Source organism: Botryllus schlosseri, chromosome 1 (assembly GCF_051294905.1).
Source record: "Botryllus schlosseri isolate E-star chromosome 1, Bs_hap1, whole genome shotgun sequence".
Classification (NCBI taxonomy): domain Eukaryota; kingdom Metazoa; phylum Chordata; class Ascidiacea; order Stolidobranchia; family Styelidae; genus Botryllus; species Botryllus schlosseri.
This window is the reverse complement of record NC_137236.1, coordinates 38,407,047-38,432,692: the sequence shown is the minus strand read 5'-3', so window position 1 is coordinate 38,432,692 and position 25,646 is coordinate 38,407,047. Positions and strand designations below refer to the sequence as shown.

At 39.4% G+C, this 25,646-nt stretch overlaps 3 protein-coding genes across 4 annotated transcripts in view; all 3 read left to right on the top strand.

Moving 5' to 3' along the window:
- Nucleotides 1-25,646, top strand: part of LOC145436733 (uncharacterized) — a 246,599-nt gene that overhangs the window by 90,494 nt on the left and 130,459 nt on the right. The gene's annotated exons all lie outside the window — the stretch shown is intronic.
- LOC145436675 (uncharacterized) overlaps nucleotides 1-25,646 on the top strand; it is a 339,318-nt gene that overhangs the window by 230,451 nt on the left and 83,221 nt on the right. The window lies entirely within an intron of this gene.
- On the top strand, nucleotides 13,439-15,771 carry LOC145449237 (insulin-like growth factor-binding protein 2-B). The gene is made up of 6 exons (XM_080327714.1): nucleotides 13,439-14,008; nucleotides 14,296-14,380; nucleotides 14,444-14,506; nucleotides 14,603-14,663; nucleotides 14,926-15,030; nucleotides 15,128-15,771. The coding sequence occupies exons 1-6, from the start codon at nucleotides 13,666-13,668 to the stop codon at nucleotides 15,260-15,262; spliced, it is 792 nt and encodes a 263-aa protein (XP_080183840.1). The 5' UTR covers nucleotides 13,439-13,665; the 3' UTR covers nucleotides 15,263-15,771.

The following is a 25,646-nucleotide window of genomic DNA, read 5'->3' as shown; positions in this document are numbered from 1 at the left end:
GAATTTTTGGATACGATGTCGTCAAGGCAGAAATATGCCTTGAATAAGGGCGATAGCGTTTCTTCTCAGAACAGCTCATATATTCTAAATGAAGCGTCGCTTATATCATCCGATACAGCCTACCTGGGGTGTGGTTCAAATCAGGGAAAGCATAGTATCATTTTGAATATGGTAAGTAATCTTGCGTTTTGAAACGAATTTCACATTATTATACAGTTGAATAGTATATTATTGATGAAATAAACCCGAAAATATTCGGCTTACACACGTTGGTGTTAGTCGTCAGCAACTAACACTTCCTATGTACATTGTACATGGACTGTCCAAGGTATATGAATTCACAATTTATATGTTCATACTTCCTTTCGACTTGTGCATCACCATGTTATTTTCCTGAATGAGAGATGTTGCGACAGTGGTTAGGGCTAATAACAGAATTAGCCGAGTCGATGACTGTCCAAATAAAGACAAATTTAGAAGTGATGCCGATGCCGGTCCAAATATAAAATTAGCTCGAATGTTAGAACGGGGATATTTTTCAAGAAATTACAACAGCACTTAAACTTAAGACTTTTCTTTCCGAAAGCTGTGATGGTGGCCTATACATACGCACACAGAGCCTGTTGTGTGGCGTAATGTCTCTTTAGATAGGGACTTTCCGTTCATGTTTCATAGACTCTGTAGCCTAAACATCACCCTCGATCTAACGTAAACAAATCTGCACCGTGTAATTATAGAACGAGGTTTAAATGAGCGGTTGAATCATCTGCATCAGTGAAGCAACACAGGGAAAAGACATCCATCAGATATTAGACCTGCAATCAATCATAGCAAATGTTATCATATCGAAACCTTGCCGACATCAGTGAACTTGCAATTCACTAATGAACAGGAAAAGACGTCCAAACGATACTTGAAAGTCGTGATTGTCCCATGCTTATGGGGATCCTCTGTGAAGCCCCGGTAAAGACGTTAGAAATATTTATAAACGCAATTTTAAGTACATATATTAATACACATCACAGTTTGAACATCTGGTGCTAAGAGATTTGCTGAGAATGCAGTTGTGAAATAACCACGTTTGCAATAAGACAAGTCCTCTGTCACATAATCACCCTCGAACTCTTGTGAAATGAACGATACTGTGGCGCAAATCTATTCAGTTTGATACCACCTAGCAGATATCGGCTTATAATTGCACGCGAAATATAGACGCGTGAAATCTAAATCCGTGATATCACATCTTCGCCGATGCCAAGCATCGATCTAAAACAGGACCACCCAAAAATGCGATTTTACGCGTCTGAATTCGTGACGCGTCTATAGTTAGACCCAACGATATCAATTTATGTGAGACGGAAGGTGTTAACGTTCTACAGTACTCGAATACAAGGAGCCGCTATTCCCAGTAACAACTGATCACTTGATGTTGGCGAACAATGAACTGTTTGAAAGCCCTGTTAAAGTGCTCAATCACGCCGAAAAAATCCAATTTGCAGAAATAAAAGCATATGATTTATGAGTTGATCGCGAACTAGAAGCGATATAAATTATATCCATTCACCGATCCTCCTGTCTTGATGCCGTAAGCAAGCAAGATTTACAGTATTTTCCATATTCGAAGATTTACCCAAGTGCTCAATGATAAATTCTGTTTTTTTATTACCCGCAACTGCAGCCATTTTCTCGGTGATTGAACTCTATTTCCTACAGCTTACGTGTAAGCCGCCATGATGATTCTGCTTCAAAGCTGTTTTATATTGAAGAGCTTCTTAGAGGCACAGAACTTCAATATACCAGCATTGAATAGTATATTCATATTGAGACGAGCCCGCATATTTTCGGCTCATACTCGTCTGGGGTAGTCGTCAGCAATTAGTAGATTCGGGTTCGTTATTATTGAATTCATACGGTGACTCCTGAATTGCCAAAATGCGCAATAGTATGGAAGACTCGCAATAAGACCGTGCTTTTAGATCCAAAAGACATTAGCCTAACTTCACTCTAGTATCAGGGCAGCTGGTTAGAGGTTCTCACATCTCAGTGAATGTATTGATCAAATGGTGCTGTGAACATAATTGTACCGACTTTTAAAATTTGTGATCTCTACTAGTTGTTGAAAATTACCCCTGGCGAGTGTCAGTCGAATATATTCGGGTTCATGTCTATATTGAATTGATGAATGAATGAATGAATGAATGAATGAAGGAAGGAAGGAACGAACGAACGAATAAAGAGATTATTTAATTGCATATTTAATACTTCGATGACTTCCATACTATGATTCTAAGTCAGAGCCGGTCATGTATCTCATGGTGAATGCAGCAACGGTTAGTTGAGTAACTGATCTACACTAATGAATTGAAACGGTACTTGACTCTCAGCAAGTGCGGAAATCACGCAATTACAATCACTCGCCAGATTAGCGAATGGCGACCAAACTTAAGTTGGAAAATGATAGTCATTTTTGCGATATATTGAATATTACGACGTCATAATGACAAATAGAACTGGCACGACATGCCCCTTAAGGAGACAGGCCATGAATTAACCAACTAAATTGGGAGCCTTTTATTCAAAAAGCAGTAATTAATACGTAAAACCGACCCTGTCTGCTTCATATTAGCGGGTCATTCGTAGCACGAGCTAACAGTTGAAATAATACCTCTTGATTAAATCCAACGCAGCTATTGTAAAGCGTTTACCATTTATCGAAAAATAACTACATCAATCACCTTACAAAGGGTAGCATTATTTCGTCGTTTTTTCATCGTGTGTGACCGCGCGCGCTTCCGATGACGACATCGCCTTTAACCGCTGATGACTGTGGTTTGAGTCGGGTTGACTGTACGTACGTACACGTACAGTGTATGGTGGCTTATAAACGCTTGAGAGAAATCGTTAGACATTTTTTTGCCAACAGACGGCCAGACCCGTATGTCTAGTTGCTACTCAGCTCCCGGTCGATGACGCATTAATTTTGAAAAGGTCAACAAGGGAGAATAACTCCAGACTCAATATTTGCGCAATGGGTCATGGCGACGTCATTGATATACGATACTCATACCCTGTCCGGCCAGGAGCGTTATTTGTAGAGCTTTCTCGTAGGTACAGAACTTTAATATACATTTAATTAATATATTCATATTGAAATAAAGCCGAGTATTTTCGGCGGACACTCGTCAGACGCAATCGTCAGCAGATTCTAAATTATTAAACTAACACTATTGATTCGGCCGCCTAAAAAGCAACAACCATATACTGAAGTGATTCCCAACTGCGGCTCTAAGAGCCGGCTTTGATTGACCTCTATAATTATGCCACAAAAATGTAATAGACGACAGTTGTTGTTTGTTTCTGTGAATAGTTATAGTCAATTTCTATATTTATGATGGCTAAAATGATAGATATTAGTTATGTCTAAAGCCGTCCAAGGCCGCTTCTGAAAACCGGGAAAGCGAATTCTTGCAGAATAGCGTCAAATACCCATCACACAAGGATATATCGTGAGGTCTTCTGGTCGTATAGACCTTTATATATCGTCTCTGTAAAGAGGAAATTTCGACACAATTTTACTAACATCAAAATAACGACTCATATAGTCAAGTTTAAATTGCAATAATTCCAACATTACTTAGCGTATAATCCCCCGCAAATTTGTGCAATAAGTGCTGAAGCGTATGAAGACTGAAGAGCTATCACATACCGACATAATAGTATGTTGTAGTAATGATATGCATTAGCAGTTTATTTCAATATATAGAAATCGCTAATCTGCGTCTACCAAATACCAATGCTAAAATAACCAATATAGAATCCATAGAAGTCTATGTTCCTGATTTTGAATTCGCTGGATGGTGAAATCCAGAGGTAGGCTATAGCTAGTTTATACCTTAATATTTTCATTATAAGTAGCCTACTCTAGTGTTTTTAGCGGATTCATACGTACTCTGAAGTTTGAAATGCGGCTCCGACTGCCAAAAAGATTGAAAAATACTGATATACAGTATATAAAATCTAGGGTTTGCAAATTCAAAATCCAGGAGCTTGCTTCGCGTTACAAATCGCAATTGCGCAAGGTCTATGAGTATCCAAATCTGTCCAACTGTACGTCAATATCCAAGTTGTAATTGCCCTGACGAAGTTTCATGTATTTATTTGAATGTATATAATGCAATGGGGTAAATGGAAAATATCTTGAGAATTGCATAAGTGGAATGTTTGCTGTGAAATAGCTGTCTAAAAATCCACTACATGTGAAAGCACATCGTACGCGCGTCCTCGCCGTCCAATTATCGTATGTTGCCCACAAATTACGAGAGAATGCATCGCTTTATCGAGTTTCACATATTACAAGCGTGGAACAGTATTTTGCCGGCAATCATTTAGTCACCAAACAAGTAAAACTAAAGTATAGATTCTATTTCATGTATACTATTATGCTTTCACGATTTGACATATCGTATTCACCCACCTATACATTGCCCCCTCATTTATATCGCTTTTCCTTTTTATGTTATCTTCTTTCACTTTATATTCATTGCGAAACTGTACACGCCTTTTATTTGTATGTTCTAGGTCAAGTTTGGTGTTTAACAAAACTACTAATCCCAGTTACTTCGACTCCTTCGTACCGTTTCATTGCATCGCAATCTTCTCGTGTTTTAAAATCATGGTATTTTTAATAAACTGAACTGAACTGGTTGCTCCGGGTTCATCGAGTAAAGCCGCGTGAGTTAGCCGGTTCTTGAGCGTAGAACGTATCTTCGATAGCATTCTAGAGGTGAGAGGTAAAAAGGTTGAGAGGGCCTACCGAATTGCGGACGTGTCGTCACATACTACCGAATTGAGTGAGAGAGAATAAAATGCAAATTCGTTCCAGAAGTATATCTCAGGTCCCATCCTTGACCCTGTTTGATCTGATAACGGAATGCAAACTCTAGCTTTTAACGCCATTCGATGAGGTAGACGGAATAAAAGGAGGGACGGCCATAAACTTATTTGACGATTGATCCAAGTCACCGTGATTTACGTGAAGAAAATCGGCTGCATTCCCAACTACGCACAATTCTCGGTCACGCATGAATTAGATAAAAGATTATTATGATTCACAACGCTATGACTCACGTCAACATACCTGGAAAATACGACCGTGGACTCGGAAGAGGTGTGAGAGTTTGTTTACCACATTGGTAGCGTTGTGTGATTGCACTTGATGATATTCATTGGCGTAATTGTCTTCCTTCGCAGATGTACCTATGCCAGCATTGAAACCAGACAAGTCTTCAGCTCAATTCGGTTTAGTTATAATTTTATCAGTTCAAAACACCAAAAGATTACAATAAAATGAAAAGATAAGGATGAATTCAAACGATTTGTAGTAGTCTTTGTAGCTACTTGTGTTAGGCACACAACATTACTTATTTTCGACACTACGTAAAGTGCGTTTACTTGACAGTCTGGTGCAAATAAATGACTACTTTGACTTGTAGTGGAGTTTGAATTTTGGTGAATATGTCACTACTTGCAAATCTAAGATACACCTGTTACAAAAAATTCCTTGAATAGTATATTCATATTGTGTACCTCCAAGAAGCTCTTCAAAAAATTATTCATTCATGAAGCACTTTTGGTAGTATTTTAATTAGGCACCCACCTTGGGCTAGCAGGGGTCGCCAACAAAAAGGTGGCGGACCACTTTTCAAATATCGTCTAGCTAGACCACAAGCTGCAAGATGCAATATCGAAACGAAAAAGGCCACACAGTTTAGCTACCATGCTTTTAAATCTGTGCAACGCTGTACAACGCTGTGTGCTCTAACATGGGCGCGGGCCGTGTGTTGGTGACCCATGGGCTATATCACGTAAATAAGAGGCATGCGCACTGTATTAAAAATGTCAAAAGAGAGTAAAAAAGAACAAGCTATGAAAAGGAAGTGTCATGTGTCAGTAAGCGTAATTGACCTGTCATAGTCCAGCAATTTCGAGTGCAGATAGGAACGGAATTACAAAAACTGAATGCTGTCATTTAGAATTTCTGATTACTAACGGATCCAATTATATCGTGTGTCAAGTGATGTATAAATAGAATAGAAGCGTAAGTCGATATCTCCTGAATTTCCATTGATAAAAACTGAACAGGCAATGATGCGCAATAAGTTAGAATAGTTTCTGGGAAGATTGGATTTGACTGCTGTTGGATCGAACTAAATCATTACTTCAAATATTTCAGGATAGTCCAATAACACTGATCTTGAAGATGGACACGTATTGCGTCCACGAACAATTGGCTCAAACACATAGTAATGTAAAAATAGTAAATTCACAATATGTATGTGACCAATATTCTCTACCATATTATATATTGTATGACTACGAAATCTAAGCTTGATATGATTTTTTCATTACGCGATACCAGATATGTCCTGCCGTATTGCTTTTTCAATATTGACGAAATATATGGCTATGGCATACGGGTTCAAGAATGAACAGGGGATTGAAAAATTAGAACTTTCCTTCAAATTTTGCATCCGGTACGCGAAACACATTTACCATATGGTTGGTGTTTTTATTGCGCAGACAAAGCTTCACATTTTTCTTATGGACTCGACATTTAACGATTCGGGGTGTGACCGAGTGTACACGAATGACTCCATGTTTTTGCAACGTAACCTGCGAACAACAGTCGGGAATCTTCATGATCGAATTTTATGGATAGAAAGTCTGTTTTCGCAGCAAAATTTGCCCGTCAGCAAAATCTAGGATGTCCAAATACTCGGTGCATAAGAATTTGCTTCAAATTTCCCACGCTTTTACTATACTGTCTGTAACACGGCGAAGGATATGGAATGTTCTCCTCGGAATCAGTAAACAACATACAAAGCAGTTTTGGAGGAAGTATATACTATTTTGATTTTGGTCGAAAAATGTCAAAAAAAAATAATTTTGTGACCGCAATGACGGGTGTTGCAAAACGACAGCTTAGCATCCTACAGTTCGATATGTGACTAAATAACCCATAAATGAATCCAAACCGCATCCCTAACCCTGGAATAAGCCGTTTCTCAAATCCTAACCACATCTCGAATATAATATAAACCCTAATCAGATCATAACCGAACTACTTCTAGTATGACATGACATGATGTAGTGCCATATGCTATTGTGTCACAACTGTCCCATGTCTAGTTTTACACTTACATGCAAAGACATGATGTGGAAACAAAGGATATCCGGTTTACCCAACAATAATATTTGAAATAGAAATAATGAGGATTTCTCCTTCGCAAGATTGGTATACTGAAAATGGCCATCAAAAATGCTGTGTTCTCGTATCACGTAGTGTGTCTCATAATTTTCAGCCCATTATGGCCCAGTCATATGTTGGTAAACTTTAGCTGTTGGAAAGATGATAAGACCATCAACCATATCCTAGAATAACTGATAATTGCATGGAAATGAGCGTAGAACATCGATAGAATATGGATGTTGTCAATCTACGGAATGGTTCGCCTAACAAAGACAGTCCGAAGAGTATTATTAAAGAGCAGACCATCGATAGCCTCTGGGGCGTGCGGTGGGCGTAGCTATCGCCTGTAACTCAGTCACTCGTAACCGTCATATCAGTGCATAACTGTCTGCTCCATAAGGTCAAATCGAATGAGTCACTGATTAGCAGCGTCCGACGCACCCTGGAAAGTCTCGCAATGCAAGCAAAAAGCCTCAATTCGTGCTGAAATAGTGGCCTTTACTCGACGGAAGTATATGAGTTCGAAATTCAATAAATTTTAGATCTCTCTTTTATTCTATACCAGAAAATAATTTCCTAAAAGTAGCACGTGTTACAATTTTGCGAATAGAGGCCTATCTGTTGACTGGCACTTGGAATTTCTCGTGAAAGTCATACGGTGGCTTCACTGCGGTCAAATCCGTGTCGCACTGCATCTTTGTACTCCGCACAAACAACAACCGACCCGGCTCTAAACGTGTCTCGTATAATGTATAGTAATATAATACCTAATTAGCTCAGGTTGTTGAATGTCCCATGATTTTAAAACACCACAATATTGTTATAGAACGAAAAGGTAGGAAAGGGTCGCAGTGACCAGGAGTTACAACCGAGCAGCCTACGACCGATGTTATCAGAACAGCCAATATTCAAACCGGACTTGTTTTCAGCTCAGTTCAATTTAGTCCAAAAATTTATTAGGCATACAACGAGACGCCACAATATTGTATTAAATGAAAACATAATAAAAAGTCGAAACGACCCATGTGACCTAGAACAGTGCCTGTCAACCTCCTATGGTTTGGCGAACCTTTACAGTGGGTGTGGTGAGTTCATGCGCCCTGTTACGTAAAGGGTAAATGAGATAAAATGCGACATGAAAAATTTTAATTTGATTCGCGGTGGTATTACTGACGTTCGATACTGGTGAGAGTCAGTCGAAAAAAATTTTGTGCATAAATTAACAGTACAAATATATTGTTTCGTGCAATTCCACCACAAATGAGCTATTCAGAAATAATTAGGCATATCATCATGCATGGCCTACTAGTAGGCCATGCATCATGTGAATTCAACCGATGATTGGTGTCGAAGTTTGACACACTGTGGGTGAGAGTTCGATTATGGCTGCAGGCTGCTAGCGAGTAATATTCCGTGTCGTAAAACAGCATTGACAAATCTTTAGAAAGTCGAAAATAGGATATTGCTATTTAATGACTGTTTTGTTGTCCATCATTATTGGCATGTGCATCAGTTGAAATCTACACGTTTTTTTATTATACTGGAAGATCACTTTTCCTCACAGCAAGATTTCGTAAAAAAAATCTGTGGAGTGTGAGAGTTTTGTGATGCGAGCTCGCGTACCTTGTCATGCTGGTGCACTCCTGTTTAAAAGCATTGTTCCATCAAATTTAGTTGAAGGCATTTATAGTTGTGTGCTGAACAGAATATAGCATAGGCTGATAAGAATGAGCAGCCAGAGAGTATTGGTGAGCAAACTCTACTTAACTCAACTGGGGTCCGAATACTATTTTAGGGGTTCAGTGAAAGCACAATGTTAAAATACATTGTCACGAAAATAAAGATCCAGATTTATCATTTGGCAATGACGCCGTGAGTTGGACTGCAAGGCCATGTCGGGTCTAGTCTTCAATTAACTTAATTCGGGCTGAATATAGACACGGGCTTGATGTGATGACCTTGTTTCTGTCATTTAGTAGCTTTTTGTGGCATCAAATATGGTAAATGGAGATTGGGCCGAAGTGATGCCTTTTTTCAGTCAACAACATCAGATAATTTGGAGGGTTACTCAACGGCCCACTAAACTTGAAGCGTTCCGCAGTCAGATACGTTTAAGAAACCCCTGCTCCACGCACGAGACAAGTGTTGCGAACAGTTGCGAAACCATGCACTGCTCCAAGGGAACGCCACGTTGATTCCACGATCATTCCAGCGTTGAGTTATGAGTGGCGTGGTAAATGGTGAGCCCATCAAGATCGTGTAAAGCTTTCAAACAAAGAAGTAGCCACCATTGAATCAAAGGTAACGTTCGACGAAGTCGGATAAACTGTATCAGCATTTCCAATATATTAGAGGTGTGTTGAAGGGGCGTGTCGTCATTTTGTAAAGGCCCATCATGCGATCGCGTTTCCGGGAATTGAGTCCAACCACAGTGCGATTGAGTGTCACAAAGTAGCCATTGTGACACATAAATCAAACGGGTCATTGTGTTCATCCCCCATTTAACCAAAGCCTCGCCATTTACGTCCACTTGAACGCGATTGGAACATGATTGATTGCCCGCCTTGGAGATGATGCAACGCCGCATAACGTGGGTCCTTAAAATCACGAATCGTATCCGCGTTTACCGCCGGTCGATTGTAACAGCGGCATGAGTCAGCATCGTGACTTTTCAGATTCAACTTTAGCGGTGATTCTGCTCCCGATTTAACGGACACGCGTTTCTGCCATCGACTTCAAAGAATATTTGGACTGCTATACTGGACAGTTATGAGTAAGACTGGGTTTAATTGATCACATGAGAGCGTATAGCTTTGTACTCCAGTTTTGGTATTCTGCGATGCAAGCAATCGAGGTCTACGGACTTCCCCGGGTAGACACTGAACAATGAACATAGTATCGAAACTATAATTATCGCTGGTGAATTACCTTTTAGTGGCAATAAGAGTATCATTCCAGAACTCGAAAAATTCATCTCTTACTACACCCGTCCAGAATCCTTGGAATTCATAGTCGATTCAGATGCGAGAACTCCAATCATTGTGTCCCACCCCAGTTGTGAGTCATAGGTATGAGGATTGTATCAATGGTTTGAGTGTGTCAATAGTGCCCCAGCACGGTGGATTTTCGACATGAATTTAGTCATTCCGTGGTATAAACTGCGCCGCAAATCCCAGACAAAATGCATGTGGCCTCCGAGTAAGCAATCTCCATACATATTTATACCTGAAGATTCGGCGTTGTATGCTTCGGCATGTCTGTATAATGTTATCGGAAACCAGCTCAACGCTTTACAATACCACGATAACTGTGAAGTTTGTCCGACGTTGTATCATGTCACACTATGGAAAACGGTTGTCAATCATAGGACAGTGGAATATGGGACTTTATAACCCAAAATCCATCCAAAATATTCCCTAAAATTACCCATAACCCAACCACAAACTTGCCAACAATCCAACTCTAAGCCAGTTCTTGCCAACTCAGTTCTTGTCCAACAAACCCAGGTAGTCTGGAGATAAAGCCACGCTTCTGACTCATACAGCGGAACTCATACTGATTTTCATTTTCATTTTAATATAATGTTACGGTTCTTTTCTTTATCACTGTTATTGATGCACAGATCGTTTCAGCATTCTATAAGAATGTGATGTAATGTGATGGATGTTTTGATTGGTACTATAAGAACATTTGGGGTTCGCTGAAGCCTGGCGGATTAACGCACGGGTTCACCAATGTAATAAAGGTTAATAATCCAATCGTATTCATTAGCCTTCATGTTTCAGTGTCGTATGCTCACGGCTCACATGTGTACGCCCCAACTCTAATAGTATCGAGGTAGCTGTGACGTGAACTACGCGCATTGCAATCACTGCGTCCTCCTTTTACCGCTTTAAATTAGATTATCTTCTGTGTTAATATTTAACCGTTTTCAATATTTCATGTAGGCGCTACAAGAATAAAACCGACAGCTCCCGGCAACGAGCTGGGACATCGCCTCTACAAACCTATTCTCCTCCGTGACGTAACCGATAAGGATCCCCAGACGACAATTACTCAACCCAGATCACAATGGAGCCACCGGTCCGCCACGAATGACTTCGTATGGATATCCTGTCTTCGACCCGACGATACAGCTTGCTTCGAGGAATTGGACGTTATTCTTGACGTAAATCGCTGAAAATCTTTCGGAAAAATCGACATTTTAGAAATATAACATGGGTGTCCCCGATAATTGTGTCAATCTTATCGATGACGCACACTCCCCGAAAAAGCCTTGATAATTCCCCAATGTCTGATTGCGTCATGTTTGACTAAAATTATGGCACGCCATATTTTCCGAGTGAATTACGCGCCGCGTTGAATGTGCCATAAAAGTGGATTTTGCGCAATAAAAAAGTTAAATATATCATGATTTGGCCTAGTTTTAGAGTAATCACGACACCATTATTTGTCCAATGGACCATATACATTTCCAATCCAAAGATATCAGGGCAACATCGTATCCCTCATCACCTCAAATATATCAAACAACCGACATAAAATCGAATGGCTATAAGCCAGACTACATACCAGTAAACCGGTCGGCAGAGTCGTGTCCATGGGTGGTATCGCGATTCATGCCATTCCTTACGTCCACCTACAATAGACCTAGTTTAGATAATTATCTGTTTACGGTCGATTTATTGTGTGTAGAACATTCCATAGATGTTCCGAATACTGTTTTAACAACTGATTCCCCACTTCCGTGTGCGTTGGAATGTTACAATTATTTTACAGGGTAGAATATCACATAAGTATACAATAGCCAAGTTGCACTAAAATCATACTTTCAAGAGTCACAATTACCATAAGCAATTAAACTGTGCATTCGATATTGATCAATAAATCCTGCTTATAGCCTTTGCCTAAGTAGTATAATGTTACACATGTACACTGTGCAATGTACATGTACATCGGTATTAGACCTGGTGGAAATGGCCTTGTTAAAGTTGTCGTTTCTTTTGGTATTCATAATGTTTCGACTAATATCATCATTTACACAAGGCTGATATCTCTTATGATGATCTCCCGACTCCAATTCAATACAATTTATTGTTAAGAATTTCATCATTTCAATACACCACAAGACTGTGATACAATGAAATATAGGAAGGTGTCGAAACGTCTTGGAATAGTTTTAAAAATCAGACACCCTCCTGGTTTAAGCGATGTAGCCTATCAAGGAGGCATGCACACTGGATGAAAAATAAAAGAAGATTCTATTAAATGACATGCGATAAAAAGAGGTGACATGTGTCGGAAGGCGTGATCGATATGTCAAGTCGTGGTTCGGTAAACTATAGGGCTGATTAGTATTCATTCAGTAGAGATTGTTTGCATTTCGACTTGAATGTTGACAATCTGGACATGCTGGATGACGGTCGGATAGCTAGCGAGATACTGTTCGACACTGTAGGTCCGGCATATTTGATACAGCGATGATCTTTTTCGTAGTGTGACGACGTGGACGCGCGTGTGTTGTACTTATGCACTTTTGATGCCGAGGTAAAGAAGTCATCGAAGTTTTTGAGGCAGTGATCGCAGTGGAACTGATACATAAACTTGGCAATTTCTAGTTTCCGCATATCTCGTAACACTCTATTTCTTGGCTTTTATGAGACACCGCTTGTGCGCGTAGTATAGTTGAAACCCAGTGAATACCAAAATAACAACACAAAACACACTGCATCAAGCGTAGTATGGATTAAAGATTTGTTCAAATTGAATCCCTCTTTCCCTTGATCTAGTAAACTGTAACATAATCAATTGTGTGCATCTTGTTCTTGTGATACTTCTAAACCGATGTCTTCGTAGAGTGGGTAAATTGTACGAACAAAAATGGGGATAGGTATCCACAGTGGCGATATATATGTTCCGGTGATTAATTATAGCCAAGTAAGCGATTTCAAGGCGAGCGAAATTAGAAAAAAGATACAACGCCGGGAAACGGTCGAGTTCTCTCTCGTTGTGATTGCGTCATTCTTCTCTCGTTCTGGGACGTTGCCGAACACCACACATCTGCTTATCATTAATGGCATACAAACATATCGGATCCTCCGATATCGCGATCTTGATATGATAGCCGAAAAGGAAAAAATGCCGAGTCTTTAAATACCGCAGAACGAGGGGGATAGCATCAGTCTTGGGCGACTGTATCTCAGAGCTAAGATTCAAACGCCTCTTGTAGGCAGTATCAGAGGTGCGCTGTATGCTTGCCTTTTGCGATACCTCAGAAATATTGGGGAATATTCATTACGTTAAGTCGGCTTTTAAGTTATCTACCTAGTGATCAGTATTAGAATTTTGATCAATTATTTTGTTATACTTCAGAATTAAGAACTTACGAAGCTAGCATACACTGAAATAACTGCAAGATGTCGATCTCTTGGACGCTGAAATCCGTGACGATGATTCTGCTTTCGTTCCTCGTGAGCGACACCGTTTCGTTCCCCGCCTTATGCCCGGAGTGCACCGATAACCAACTGGCGAAATGTCCCGAAATCAAAGCGAACGAGACGTGCCACGTGGTGGAAGAACCCAATTGCGGGTGCTGCAAGACATGCGCCGGTTTAAAAGGGGAATATTGCGGGACCGGACGGCCCGCCTGCCAGAGCGATTTGCTGTGTCTGCCACCGTTATCGTTGGATCCAGTGACCAAAGACGGCGCCCTCGATATATCGCAACTTCTTGTCGGAAAATGGATTTGCACCGAAATAGGTTGGTATCAATACAAGCCACTTATTAGGTCATGAAAAGAATGTACTAATCTAATGTTACTGACGTGCCATCTTCAACGAATCTGTTTGTTAACCAATGGTACAGAAAACATCATTTAAAACTCATAACGTGACTGTTGACATTCATTCCGCTGAAACGTTATAAAACTTGATTGATGATAAATGTTGTATTTCCTTCAAAATCGTATTAGTACTATTTATCATATTCCATTATCAAGATAAAATGATCACTCCTTTACTAATCGCTAACGTCGCAATCTTTTGCAGATGACGATTACTACGGTAACTACCCTGGCCCGGAAAACTACCCTGGCTCGAATAATTACCCTGGACCAAATAACGACTATTATACGTGAGTATACTTTAAATGTGCCAAACAAGGTCTTTCAAACGCTAACGATCCGCCTTATCACAGATACGAGCCTACTGGCGATTACGAAGAGGACAACGAACCCGAAGATCCTGTCGTCCCAGATTTGTAAGTATCGTTTTTAAACTGAGACTTTGAAACTTCGTTTCGACTTAAAGTCAATTTTGATATCAGCTCCATCTAAACGATTATATTTGATTTCAGAGAGCCAGTAGTCTCGTACCCGACTGACGTGCCTCCAGAGTCGCCATATCCCAACAAGCGCGTAAGTATTAATATGTGGCATCTTTTTTATACGTCGATTCAACGCATAAACCAAGTGAGACCGTGAAATTCAAATTGGCTATTTGACGAAATAGAAACAATTTACTCGAATCGATGTCTATGATGTCAATTTCGAAACCGATGTCAATTCAGGATGAAACATTGAGCCTTTCCCATCATACTCCTTAGTTTTTTTTCCGCTCATATGACAAACTCCGTACATGAATTTCGACTTTGATGGTAATCAGACCGCTTCGTTTCAGAAACCGTGTACAAGACACCAGAAAAAAGTCAACAGACAGAAACGATTCAAAATTCACGATTGGTTGCCGCAATGTAACGAGAACCACATGTACTATCCATATCAGGTTGGTAAAATTATTTCTGGCATCAGTTTCTTGTTCTTGTTTCATGTGGACTCCTTTCGCATCCGAACATTATTTTGACATCGAATTTCCTTTTCAGTGTAAAACCTCATACAACGACGAAATCGGACGGTGCTGGTGCGTGGACGAGCGAGGAAACCCAACGACTCATTACTTCGAACGGCAAGACTTGACGCCGGAATATTGCTCCAATATTTTGATGCGCGCGAAATAATCCGGCTGAGTTTACGGCCCCCCGGGTCTGCCAGCTCTGTCTGAGCGACAGCATGTGAGGACGAAGCGGAACAATTCCAAGTCCGAAATGACGCATGCGCGCTGCGTTTAGTACCAACGCCTCAAGTATGACTTGATCGCGCCATCAATCAGTATACATCGAACGTCTGTACATTGTGCGAAGCATGTTCTATTTATCCTATACCGAGCTACAGTCGGATCTATTTGGTTGATGCTGCGAAAATCGTAAGAAGGAGAGGTTTTAAACGAATGAACGGATGGAGCTTTGAAATTCGTCGTTATATTTTCATACATTATTTATTTATGCGACGCGTGAGCACTTTTATTTCATATTTATAAACTTTAGCCTCGCTTTAAACCAGTGGGCATGATTGTCGTTCCTAAATAACTTTGTAGTATCTATTTCTTCAGTGAATTGTATTTATTACAAATGTACTTCTTTGAGTCGATATTTATTGAAAAATATAACTATTCAGTGTACGCGAAAAATATGATTTCCTACCGAGTCTCAGTGAAAAAGAATAGCAGATTTGAAATGCCAGGGCTAGGTTTAAATTCCGCGTAAATGATAAACTTTGATTCTTGTTCGACAGAACAAATATGAGTTCTATCACCCAGGCACGACTCTACCAGCCTCCACGACCAAACGTTCTAGTCAAACAGCTTTAGTTACTTGATGCGACGAATGGAGAGTCCGGAAATGGCGAAATTTTGATTAATTGCATATTTGGAATGTAAGTCTCGACACTGCTAGGACTGAGCACAGTGATTTGAATAGTCGATTCCTAATGGAGTATTCATTGCACTGATTCGAGTCGAATAGTGGGAGACGATCTTCACGAGTACTGAAATATACGCCTTTTGCCGCTTAGAGTGATAACCTATACTCGCGTCGGTGGAAATGAGATTAACGCACTTTCCTCGTCAAACCAGAGCTTTGTCACAAACAGCAATGAAATAGATAGCCCGGGTTCTATATTCCAGTGGTTCCCAACCTGGAGGGCGCGCCCCCCTTGGATGGGGGGGGGCGAAGAAGCGGGCAATTGAAAAAACGTTCGCGTTCTGCGCGATTTACCTCCGTTCCACGCATGTTTTTCTATATATAGACCTAATTTCATATTTTGTTATTCTCTCATGAACATCATAACCTTCCATGCCATCAAAAAATCTGTTGAGGTTGCTAGTATCCCGGTTAGATTTTGTGATATGACGATAAGGGAGGCGCAAAATTTTTCGCTATCATAAAGGGGGCGTGTCTAATAAAAGGTTGAGAACCACTTCTATGGTCAGAAACTACTAATTCTGTCTTAAATATGTGGTAGACAATTCAATTAAATTCAATTTATTGCTAACAATTTCACCATTTCAAAACCCCACAACACTGCGATACAATGAAAGATAAAAGGTGTCGAAACGACTTGGAATATAGTCTTTGAACTCAGAAACCCACATGGCCTAGGCGATGTTCGAAGGAGGCATGCACGGTGTCGGAAGGCGTGAGCGATATGTCAAGTCGTGGCTCAGTAAACTAGAGGGCTGACTAGTATTAATGCAGTAGAAATGGTTTGTATTCCGACTGGAATGTGGACATGCTCGACGACTGTCGGATAGCCGGAGACATACTGAGAACGGAGAACCGTCATTATTCAATTTGTGGTAAAAAAAAGTACATATTTAAGCTATCGACGTTATCAATATTCTTATGCAGTCAGAATGAGTTATAATCGAATACTCGAAGTTTATTGAGTGATTCACAACCGAATGACACAAGTAGGCTTACTAGATTTTCCCAATACGACAGTCCGTGCAGATTGCGTGCCGAAATCATCGATTTTCTTTACTACCGCGCGACACCTAGCGTTTCCAGAATACAAATTGCGACGGGCGCATCAGTTGCATGGTCAGATAATATTATCGGTGCGTAGACTTCAATGCTATTGTTCGAGATTGTGCGACTCCACGAAGACTTCTGGCGTGTCAACATTTACATGATTTATAGATGGTTTTCGGAGAAAATATTGCTAATTCCAAACCCTCTCTAAATGTATACAATACTGGATGGAAGAAGCAGGCTAGTTATCTAAAATCGCAACAATGACGTTGGAGTCACAAATTCCAGGTTCTGAATTGGAAAGCGCTTTTGTCTTTTTTTTCCGCGGCCCTGCCTGGTTAAGATGTTCGTAGTAGTAGCAATTGATCATGGTAATGTTACTGTGGTTCTTAAGATCTCACTCATAACGATATCGCATTAGTGTGATCTCTTTTCATAGGTTTCATAACAACTGATTGGTAAAATTCTACAAGATCCAACGTCACTTTGTGCTAGTAAGTATTAAGGGATCCGCATTCCAACTCGGTATTATATGGGTTCTTGAGAAATATTTGGAACTCAGCAATACAACTGTAGAGAACTCAGTGTGCAGAATTTTGTTCAGGCCCAGATCAATATCAATTATTGTCAGATTATATTAACAGTGCTGGCCCTAGACATTTTATTAGTCACCAGCGGCAAAACTAGCGTTATCTGTTAAGGAATATTACCAACATATGAACTAATCGAACATTCCGAATATCATATGACGTAATGACACATATAACATATATAATATGTGGCATTTTATGAAATTACACTGTTCGAGAAATAAACTTACACACTTTGCCTGTATACCGAGTCAAAGCGGACTCGCCCCAACGCCACCTCGAACTCTTCACTTCACCTACTGACAGCACAAATGGTAGCATGATAGAGGCGTTGCATGGGCGTATGCTCAGATTTCAGAAAGGCTTGGCGCTCTTTCTTATAGCCACCGTAGCTCTGATATTGAGTTGGATATTTGAAACATTATAAGGTCTAGGTCATTAAACCTGGCGGTATTCTGGGACCCAACGCAAAAGGCATGGCAACATATAACAGTAGCTCAACTAATTCCTGGAATAAATTACCATTGAATTTTATTCGCCTGATAATCTCTGCGTATGTTTTTTTGTGGGGATAATCGTTGACTTCAATCGAACCACAGATTCTATTTCGCACTCGCTGCTTGATATACGTGTGCTCTCGTAATCCTCAATGATGAACCTATTGCTACACATATCACGCGCAAATATCTGCTAAATCTGAAAAGCTGTCAATCATTCAACGCACAAGTACCAACACTTCAAAACTTGTGACATTTTCGTACGCTAATTGACGTAGTCTCTAATGTTATTCCTGGATTGTAAACTCGGTGACTTAAGGATGGTTTCTTTTTTAGTTATTTAAACCAGACATATATGGGTCGTGCTTGTATACTCTGCAGTTTTTCAATAGCCTATATTGTTGAATTCTATGCGTCGCGTCTGTGGATCGCAAGGCTGTATTTAGTGACCAATAGTTTTCTTTGATTCATTTTGCCCCTCGAAACGGAAAATTAAACTGCTGAAACCCTCATACACAGGGCACACATGATTTGCAGTGAAGGTAAACAATATTCTGAAATAACTACCATATTATGAATTTTCTTAACTTTTGTTTTACCGTTTTGTTTCTGGAGATATATAAGCAATAAGAATACCACATCACAATTCTCTTCACGATTTCACGACAAGGTCAAGATTTGGTCGTACTTTTAAGCCCAATTTACCGTATAAATTTGCGTGTATTTTCGGCCTGATCTTAATGGGTGCTTCAAAAAATCGTTTCCAGCTTGTCCTTTGACGCCATGTTTAAATAAAACAGCAACTTATAGTCTTTGTTGAAATAAAAATCCTTCATATTTACAGTTATTTTTCAGAATATCATATCTAAGTACAATTCCACTTATTAATAGGTAACGATGTTTAAGTGTAGCTGCCAGGATGAATTGAAGTGATGGGGAAAGGTCCGTTGGCGAGTCTTGAAAGCAATAGCCCACACGCGTTAAACAACGCATTTCGGGACATTTTCCAGCAGCAAGACAAAGGCGATAGCAACATGCTTGATGTTACCAAAAATATTTTTTATTCTAGGCTGTTCTCAAGAATTTGTAAACGAATGAAACAGAATAAATACAATAATTTCATGATGCATCAAAATGTTATATACAAACAAACGCTACCACTACTGTTAATCAAACGTGTACAGAATTATACGGTAATTCATAAACGCTGTTGATGATTCAGTTTGTAAACACATATTCTGTCGATATATCATCTGTCACATTATTATTTAACGCTACTATGAAGCACCTACTTGAACTAATAGTTTGAGAGTTTATATTGAAAGAAAACACTCCGCGATGTTCCAAGTTGAAACATATCACGCATCTCACGCCCTTCTTCAACAAATCAAAATAATCAGCGACATCCTCGCAATGCGTTAATCTAGAACAATCCATCTCTCTTAACATACCCTTTGAGTCACACATTTTATTCGAGTGCTTTGTCTTTATTGTGTTAGGTTTAGAGTCTCGAGTCGGATATTCTCCTTCCAATTCTGTTACATTTATCGAGCCCGTGTGTTGATGATAACGAGTTTTGGATACTTGAATCTGATTATCTTCGTACAAACTTGGCGCCATCTTGGTTTCCTACTGCTGGGAAATTGTGACTGTTTCTTGGTAATAACGCAATTTCAATATGTATTTGATAGGTGGAGACTTTCGCGTGGAATGAGCGTTCACATATAATTTCGAGGTGATGAGACACGTTGCTATTGAATTTAGAGTTTAGGATTTACTGGGGTAGACTTTCTAAAATTAAGAGTACTCTGACATGCATTTATATACAGTTTGAATGATATAAATCTGAAGCCCTTGAAAAATAACAACAAAATAACACCAAGATGCACTGTTCGTATAATAGCCCATATGGAGTAAAGTCGAGCTCACATAATACTAGTCCTGGGTTATCTGTGCCCTTTCAAAAAAACTATTCTGTATATTTAACCAACGATGCCAACCGATAGGAAGTGTCTCTTTCACATTAGTCGATATCCGTTACCACGAAAAGATTTGAAATATCCATGCATATGATTCACACACAAAAGGATGCAGACATAACGGAGCGACCTTGCTTTTTTTTAGTAAAATTTAAAAAAATTCGGATTGAAATCGATTACGACTAATTTGAACTATTGTAAATTAGTCACCGTTCAGTCCAGATCAATGATATCAGTAACGATGTGAGAATATGATGCATGGCCAACGAACCCAAACTCATGACTATTGCATTGAGGCTTAAAAGTCCGCGCATGAGCTGCCAACTGTATTAGTGGTTCTCAACCGACGGTCCGCCGAATTTATTTCAATTTTATGTCTCATTAGCTAAATGCAGGAGGTCGGATGTTTTTCCATTAATTAGAGAATACTCATATTTGATTGATTTTAATTATAATTTGATCAATACATTATAACTTGGCGACATTTTACAGAATTAATAAGGTCAACAAACAGCGAAGTCTCAGTTCTGTCAAGAGAAACCGAACATTTTCTTGGCAAGTTATTTTTAATGGGACTTCTCCTTTCATTCACACATTATAACTGGTAGCAGCAAATACATCATTAAATTGAAGTTTTCAATACCGGTATTGGCTTTTGAGTCGAACCCATTTGTTGAAATTAGATTCCGAGTTGATTTAGATATTTGATGTTTCACCTATCCACGAAAGTTATTTTTAGATTTTACCGTTTCCAAAGATGAAACGATTGAGAACTACTTAACTCTAGTGTCGTGAAGTATTTTACAAGTTATATGCGGGGATGAATTTTCAGTTTTCGAAGATAATAGATTTCAATCATTTGGTATGATATACTTTGCCCTGTCTTTTCTACCTTCACCTTGAAATGACAACTAGCGTTTTGTGTAACCTCGTACCTACAAAACGGCCCGACTTGTTTCGTAACCAGGCCGCCTGCAACGCAACCGCAATTGGGAATACCGTCCAAAACGTGACGACATCACTTCGTTATCTCGTGATCTAACACAGAATCTCACACAACCGCAAATTGTGTACACACAATATACAGTCGCATATCGCGTCGATCGTGGTGTAGACAAAGAGGGCGCAACGAAAACATCAAGGCATGACTGGGAAGCTTATCGTGACAATCTCCGGAAGATGGCGACTTTCTCATGGCTCGCGGAACATTGCATTCTCTGAAAACAACATACACCAGGCGGCTCATTACACGTCTGTAGTAATGCTTTAAAATTAAGACACCTAATCCTAAACATGTTACAGAGAAACCAGGCAATTAGCGTTGATCAAAGCGTGGGATTTCCGACATTAAATGCATCTGGAATAACCAAGTATCTCGTAATAATTTCAGACTGATAGGTCAAGAATAACACTACGCGCCACAACATTCGTTGACATTTTCGAAGGCGAAGGTAGAAATTATTGAGGCTAGTGACGCTTACAACGTAGTAAGCATTAATACTCAAGTGGAAGATGGTAGCGGAGAATTTTTACTCAGTTCCAAGTAGACGTAGTCATGCCGAAGACGTTTTAAGGGGGCTATAGCAGCCCAAAAACCTAAATTTCGGATGGCTACCCACATCATCATGAAATTTTCACAGTCACTAGATGTCACTATGCTATCAACAACAACAACTACAAAAATTCAGGCTACCCCACAGGTTCTGGATTTTTTAGGATTTCAATGACAGAAAATGCACCGACACGGGGAATGCAAAATCTCGATATTGTGAAGTGAAGCCACTTTCCGAACTAACGCCTTAGTTAAGAAGTACTAGGACAGTGCTGTTCTATGCTAAAATTCAAGGATTATGTGCAACCCATCTCGCAGAAATTTTACTTCGAAATTTAAAAATTCCGAAAAATTCTGATTGTTGTCATAAATTTGCTGTAAGTTTACTGTGACGTTCTGTACCTCATGACATGGTAGATCTATGACTAAAAACTTTTAGCATAGCACAGGACTGAATCTCAGCTTTTCAAAAAAAATCCTGAGTGACACATTTCCGACATATATTTCAAACGAGTTTTTGGTTTGCCGTGATAACAAAATTTCACGATTGAGAAAACGGCTATCAAACATTTGAAACGTAAAAAGACAATGAGCAAGTGTTACCGATGTAATGATAAGAATGAGTGCCAGAATGCTGGAGTGGCAACTGACAACAATCTAACAAACTTGTACTCGGAGAAAATATAGATAGATATCATATATTATATAGAGTTATCGATCTTTTGGTTGGATCTTAACCCACCCACCCCACTCGTTATAAAATAAAAATAAAATTGAAATTGAGCAAACAGTTCTGGGTTATTGTTTGGGTGAAATAAGGCCATGAGCTAACAGCAGAGATACAATGTTAATATTTCCTAGCAGACAACAAAATCGAAAATGTTGATTTTGGGGGGGGTTGCTAGTCCCCTTAAAACTGCTTCAGCAGGAAGTACAAAATGAAAGATTTGACAAAGTATTGAAATATGTCGTTCCGAAAATTAACTTTGGTCGAGGGGTCGCATGCTCTTAGCAGTTTTTTTGGAGTTGGTTACCTTTGAAATTGCATGATTCAATGCAAAACGACTAGTGACAATACAAATAGGTTGAATCTTTCAATATATATTCAGTTACCGTGGTGTAGGGGCTTCTTATGGCGAATTATATGACAACTTCACTTGAAAGAGTGAGGTAAACTTCCATCAAAATTGGTAATAACTGCACATATGAAACGGGAAGTAGCCTAAAAACATGACGACTTAGTACAATGGCTCTCAACCTTTTTGTTTTCGCAGACCTCCTTTGGACCGTCACGGACCCTCCAGTCTTCATTCAAATTTCACTAAATTATCTTGCCACCGTCATCTGCCTTGTGTAACCGTAGGCTAGTGATAAACAGCAACAAAAGGGTTTTTCTTGAAAATAACGCCATACTATTAATGTAAAAGTTTGAAAAACTTTTTAATTTTTTTTTATTTATTTCAAAGCGAGTTCTGTAGTTGCATTTCCTGAAATACGCAGTCGTGCCTTCAAAATATGCTCCGTCGATTTGAGATGAGCGAGTGCGGAAAATACTTTTTCGCAAATATAGGCCGAGGCGAATGTAATAGTAACGCGTTTAATGCTTCCGACGACACATTTGGGTATGATCGAAACGCAACATATATGCACGCACCAAAATTGCGAAATAATTTTTTTATTGCAGTATAACGACCATTATAGTCATTTATATCTAGCACCGCTATCCTTGAAGCTATTCTGAAATAGTGGTGATGTATATATGTGACTGGAGAAAATAGATTTTTGAAAATAATTTGTTTTCAAAACCCCAACAAAACATCTCTAAACAGCAATATGTTTCTATCAGTAGACCAATGGTTCTCAACCTTATTGTCTTCGAGGACCCTCTGTGTACTGCCAGGGACCCCCGCGTACCACAAGTCTTAGTTCAAATTTACCCCTTTTATCATGCAACCGACATCTATCTTGTGCAAATATTAACTGCAGGCTAGTGATAAAAAACAGCAAAATTACTTTTCTTGAAAATAACATCATACTAATTAATAGAAACTGGGATGACTTTCATGATTCCATAACGAATTCTGTAGCTGCATTTCTTGAAATACGGTGCCGTGTCTTGAAAATCCGCGCCGTTGATTTGATAAGAACTAGTGCCAGATATCCATTTCCACAAGTATTGGTGGCGGCGAATGTCATAATAACTCGTAACGCTTTCGACGACACTTTTGGCTAAGATCGCAATTCGCAACATACAGGGACCAATATAGCATCCAGCCTGGTAATTACCATATAGCAGCTCATCTTGAAGTTATTCTTGAATAGCGGTCATGTATATCGAAGAAGAAAATGTATCTCTGCCAACAATTCCTTTTCCAAAACCCCAACAAAACATCGCTAAACAGCAATATGTTAGTATAAGTGGGCTGTTGACTATTGAGTTTACACAGTGGAGTATTTCATTTCAGAAGGCCATTCTGTTTAAGTGAGTCCTGAAGTTTTCGCAATTATGAATCGAAAGTGCGTCGTGATTTCTGTAATTTAAAACAAAATAAACATTAGCTTATCAGTCAGTTCGTAAATTTGGAGGTTTCGCGGACTCTCTGCAAATGATTCGCGGACCCCCGGCTAAGAACCACTGACTTATCAAGTATTGCGGTTTGGTAAAGCTTACCTGTATACGCTATAAAGTATAGATGTGCTTCGTTACACCTACTTTGAAAGTCAAATAAGATTTGTGGCATGTCTGTTGTGGTTGTTGTCGATAACTTCATTGAAGCAAAACGTTTTGGATTCTGAACATTTCTTTTTTAAACGCATATGCTTCAGATGCAACGCTTATATAACAGAAGTCATGACAATTTGAAAACGAAACCGTGCCATCGAGAGCAAGTGTTCAATGTTGATTCATATTTGCACATTTCGGGTAAATCTTGCCCTAAATTTAATATCTCAAAACAAAATCTTTCTGTATACATTATACACAGATACGACGGTTACATCTAAAAATCGACAGCACCACGACAGTGTATATGCAATATAGACTGCTACATGATGTGACTTGAGATAGATTTGAGAAGTAAACGGTTGTATGATCGTGTAATTATGCGTCAAGATGGTCACGAAATGCGTCCGTTTGTTATGAGAACGTGCGCCTGTGAGCTGACTCTCGATAAATCTGTTGTCTAAGTCAAAATGGGAATGTTTATTGGCATAAACTGAAACGGTAATTAGAGAGTGTTCCACGCCGTTCACACAAACCCGAAATTCGTGAAAATATCTGCTAAAATAGCATCAATGCGCTCGGTGTCATTACAACCGAAAAAGTGTACCTTACGCGAAAAGTAGCTTGATAATAATAATCTATTGACACCAAGAACATGCATGCATGTGACAAGTGTGTTATTTTCGCAGCAGATGCATGTCCGGACCAACACGCATGACCACGAAAGAACTGTCATTGAAAAATGTAACATTTTTTATTTATAACGTTCGGAAATTAAAGAATGATATTTGTACCGTAGGAAAAATGTGTCAACATGAGATCGCCCGACATTTCAGAATGCGACGTCATGCAAAACAACATTTTCGCACGCGGTACTTTTGCATGTGGCTCCATCGCCGCAAATGTACTTCAAGAGGAAGTAACGAATGAATGTCCTGAAAAGTGCTCGAAGACGTATTTTCAAAAGGTAGGTTTTATCCGAGTGGACGCATGCTCATAGAATCGGTAGTGGTCACTTTCAAAGCAGTGGCGACTGGAGCTATTTCATGCCGTACCTATGAAGATTTCATTCGTCAAAATGGTGCAGAGCTATCGCAAAAATGACTAAAACATGAACCTTGTTTAAAACAGTTTTTGCTTTCTAGCCACGACGTCATGAACCTTCAATTGTGACGTCAAAGTTGATTGAAATT

Bases quoted from the DNA above. Each gene is read 5' to 3' on its own strand.
- LOC145449237 (XM_080327714.1), top strand. From the start codon at position 13,666: ATGTCGATCTCTTGGACGCTGAAATCCGTGACGATGATTCTGCTTTCG. The intron at 14,009-14,295 runs GTTGGTATCAAT...AATCTTTTGCAG, and splicing joins ATGGATTTGCACCGAAATAG to ATGACGATTACTACGGTAAC. The intron at 14,507-14,602 runs GTAAGTATCGTT...ATTTGATTTCAG, and splicing joins GATCCTGTCGTCCCAGATTT to AGAGCCAGTAGTCTCGTACC.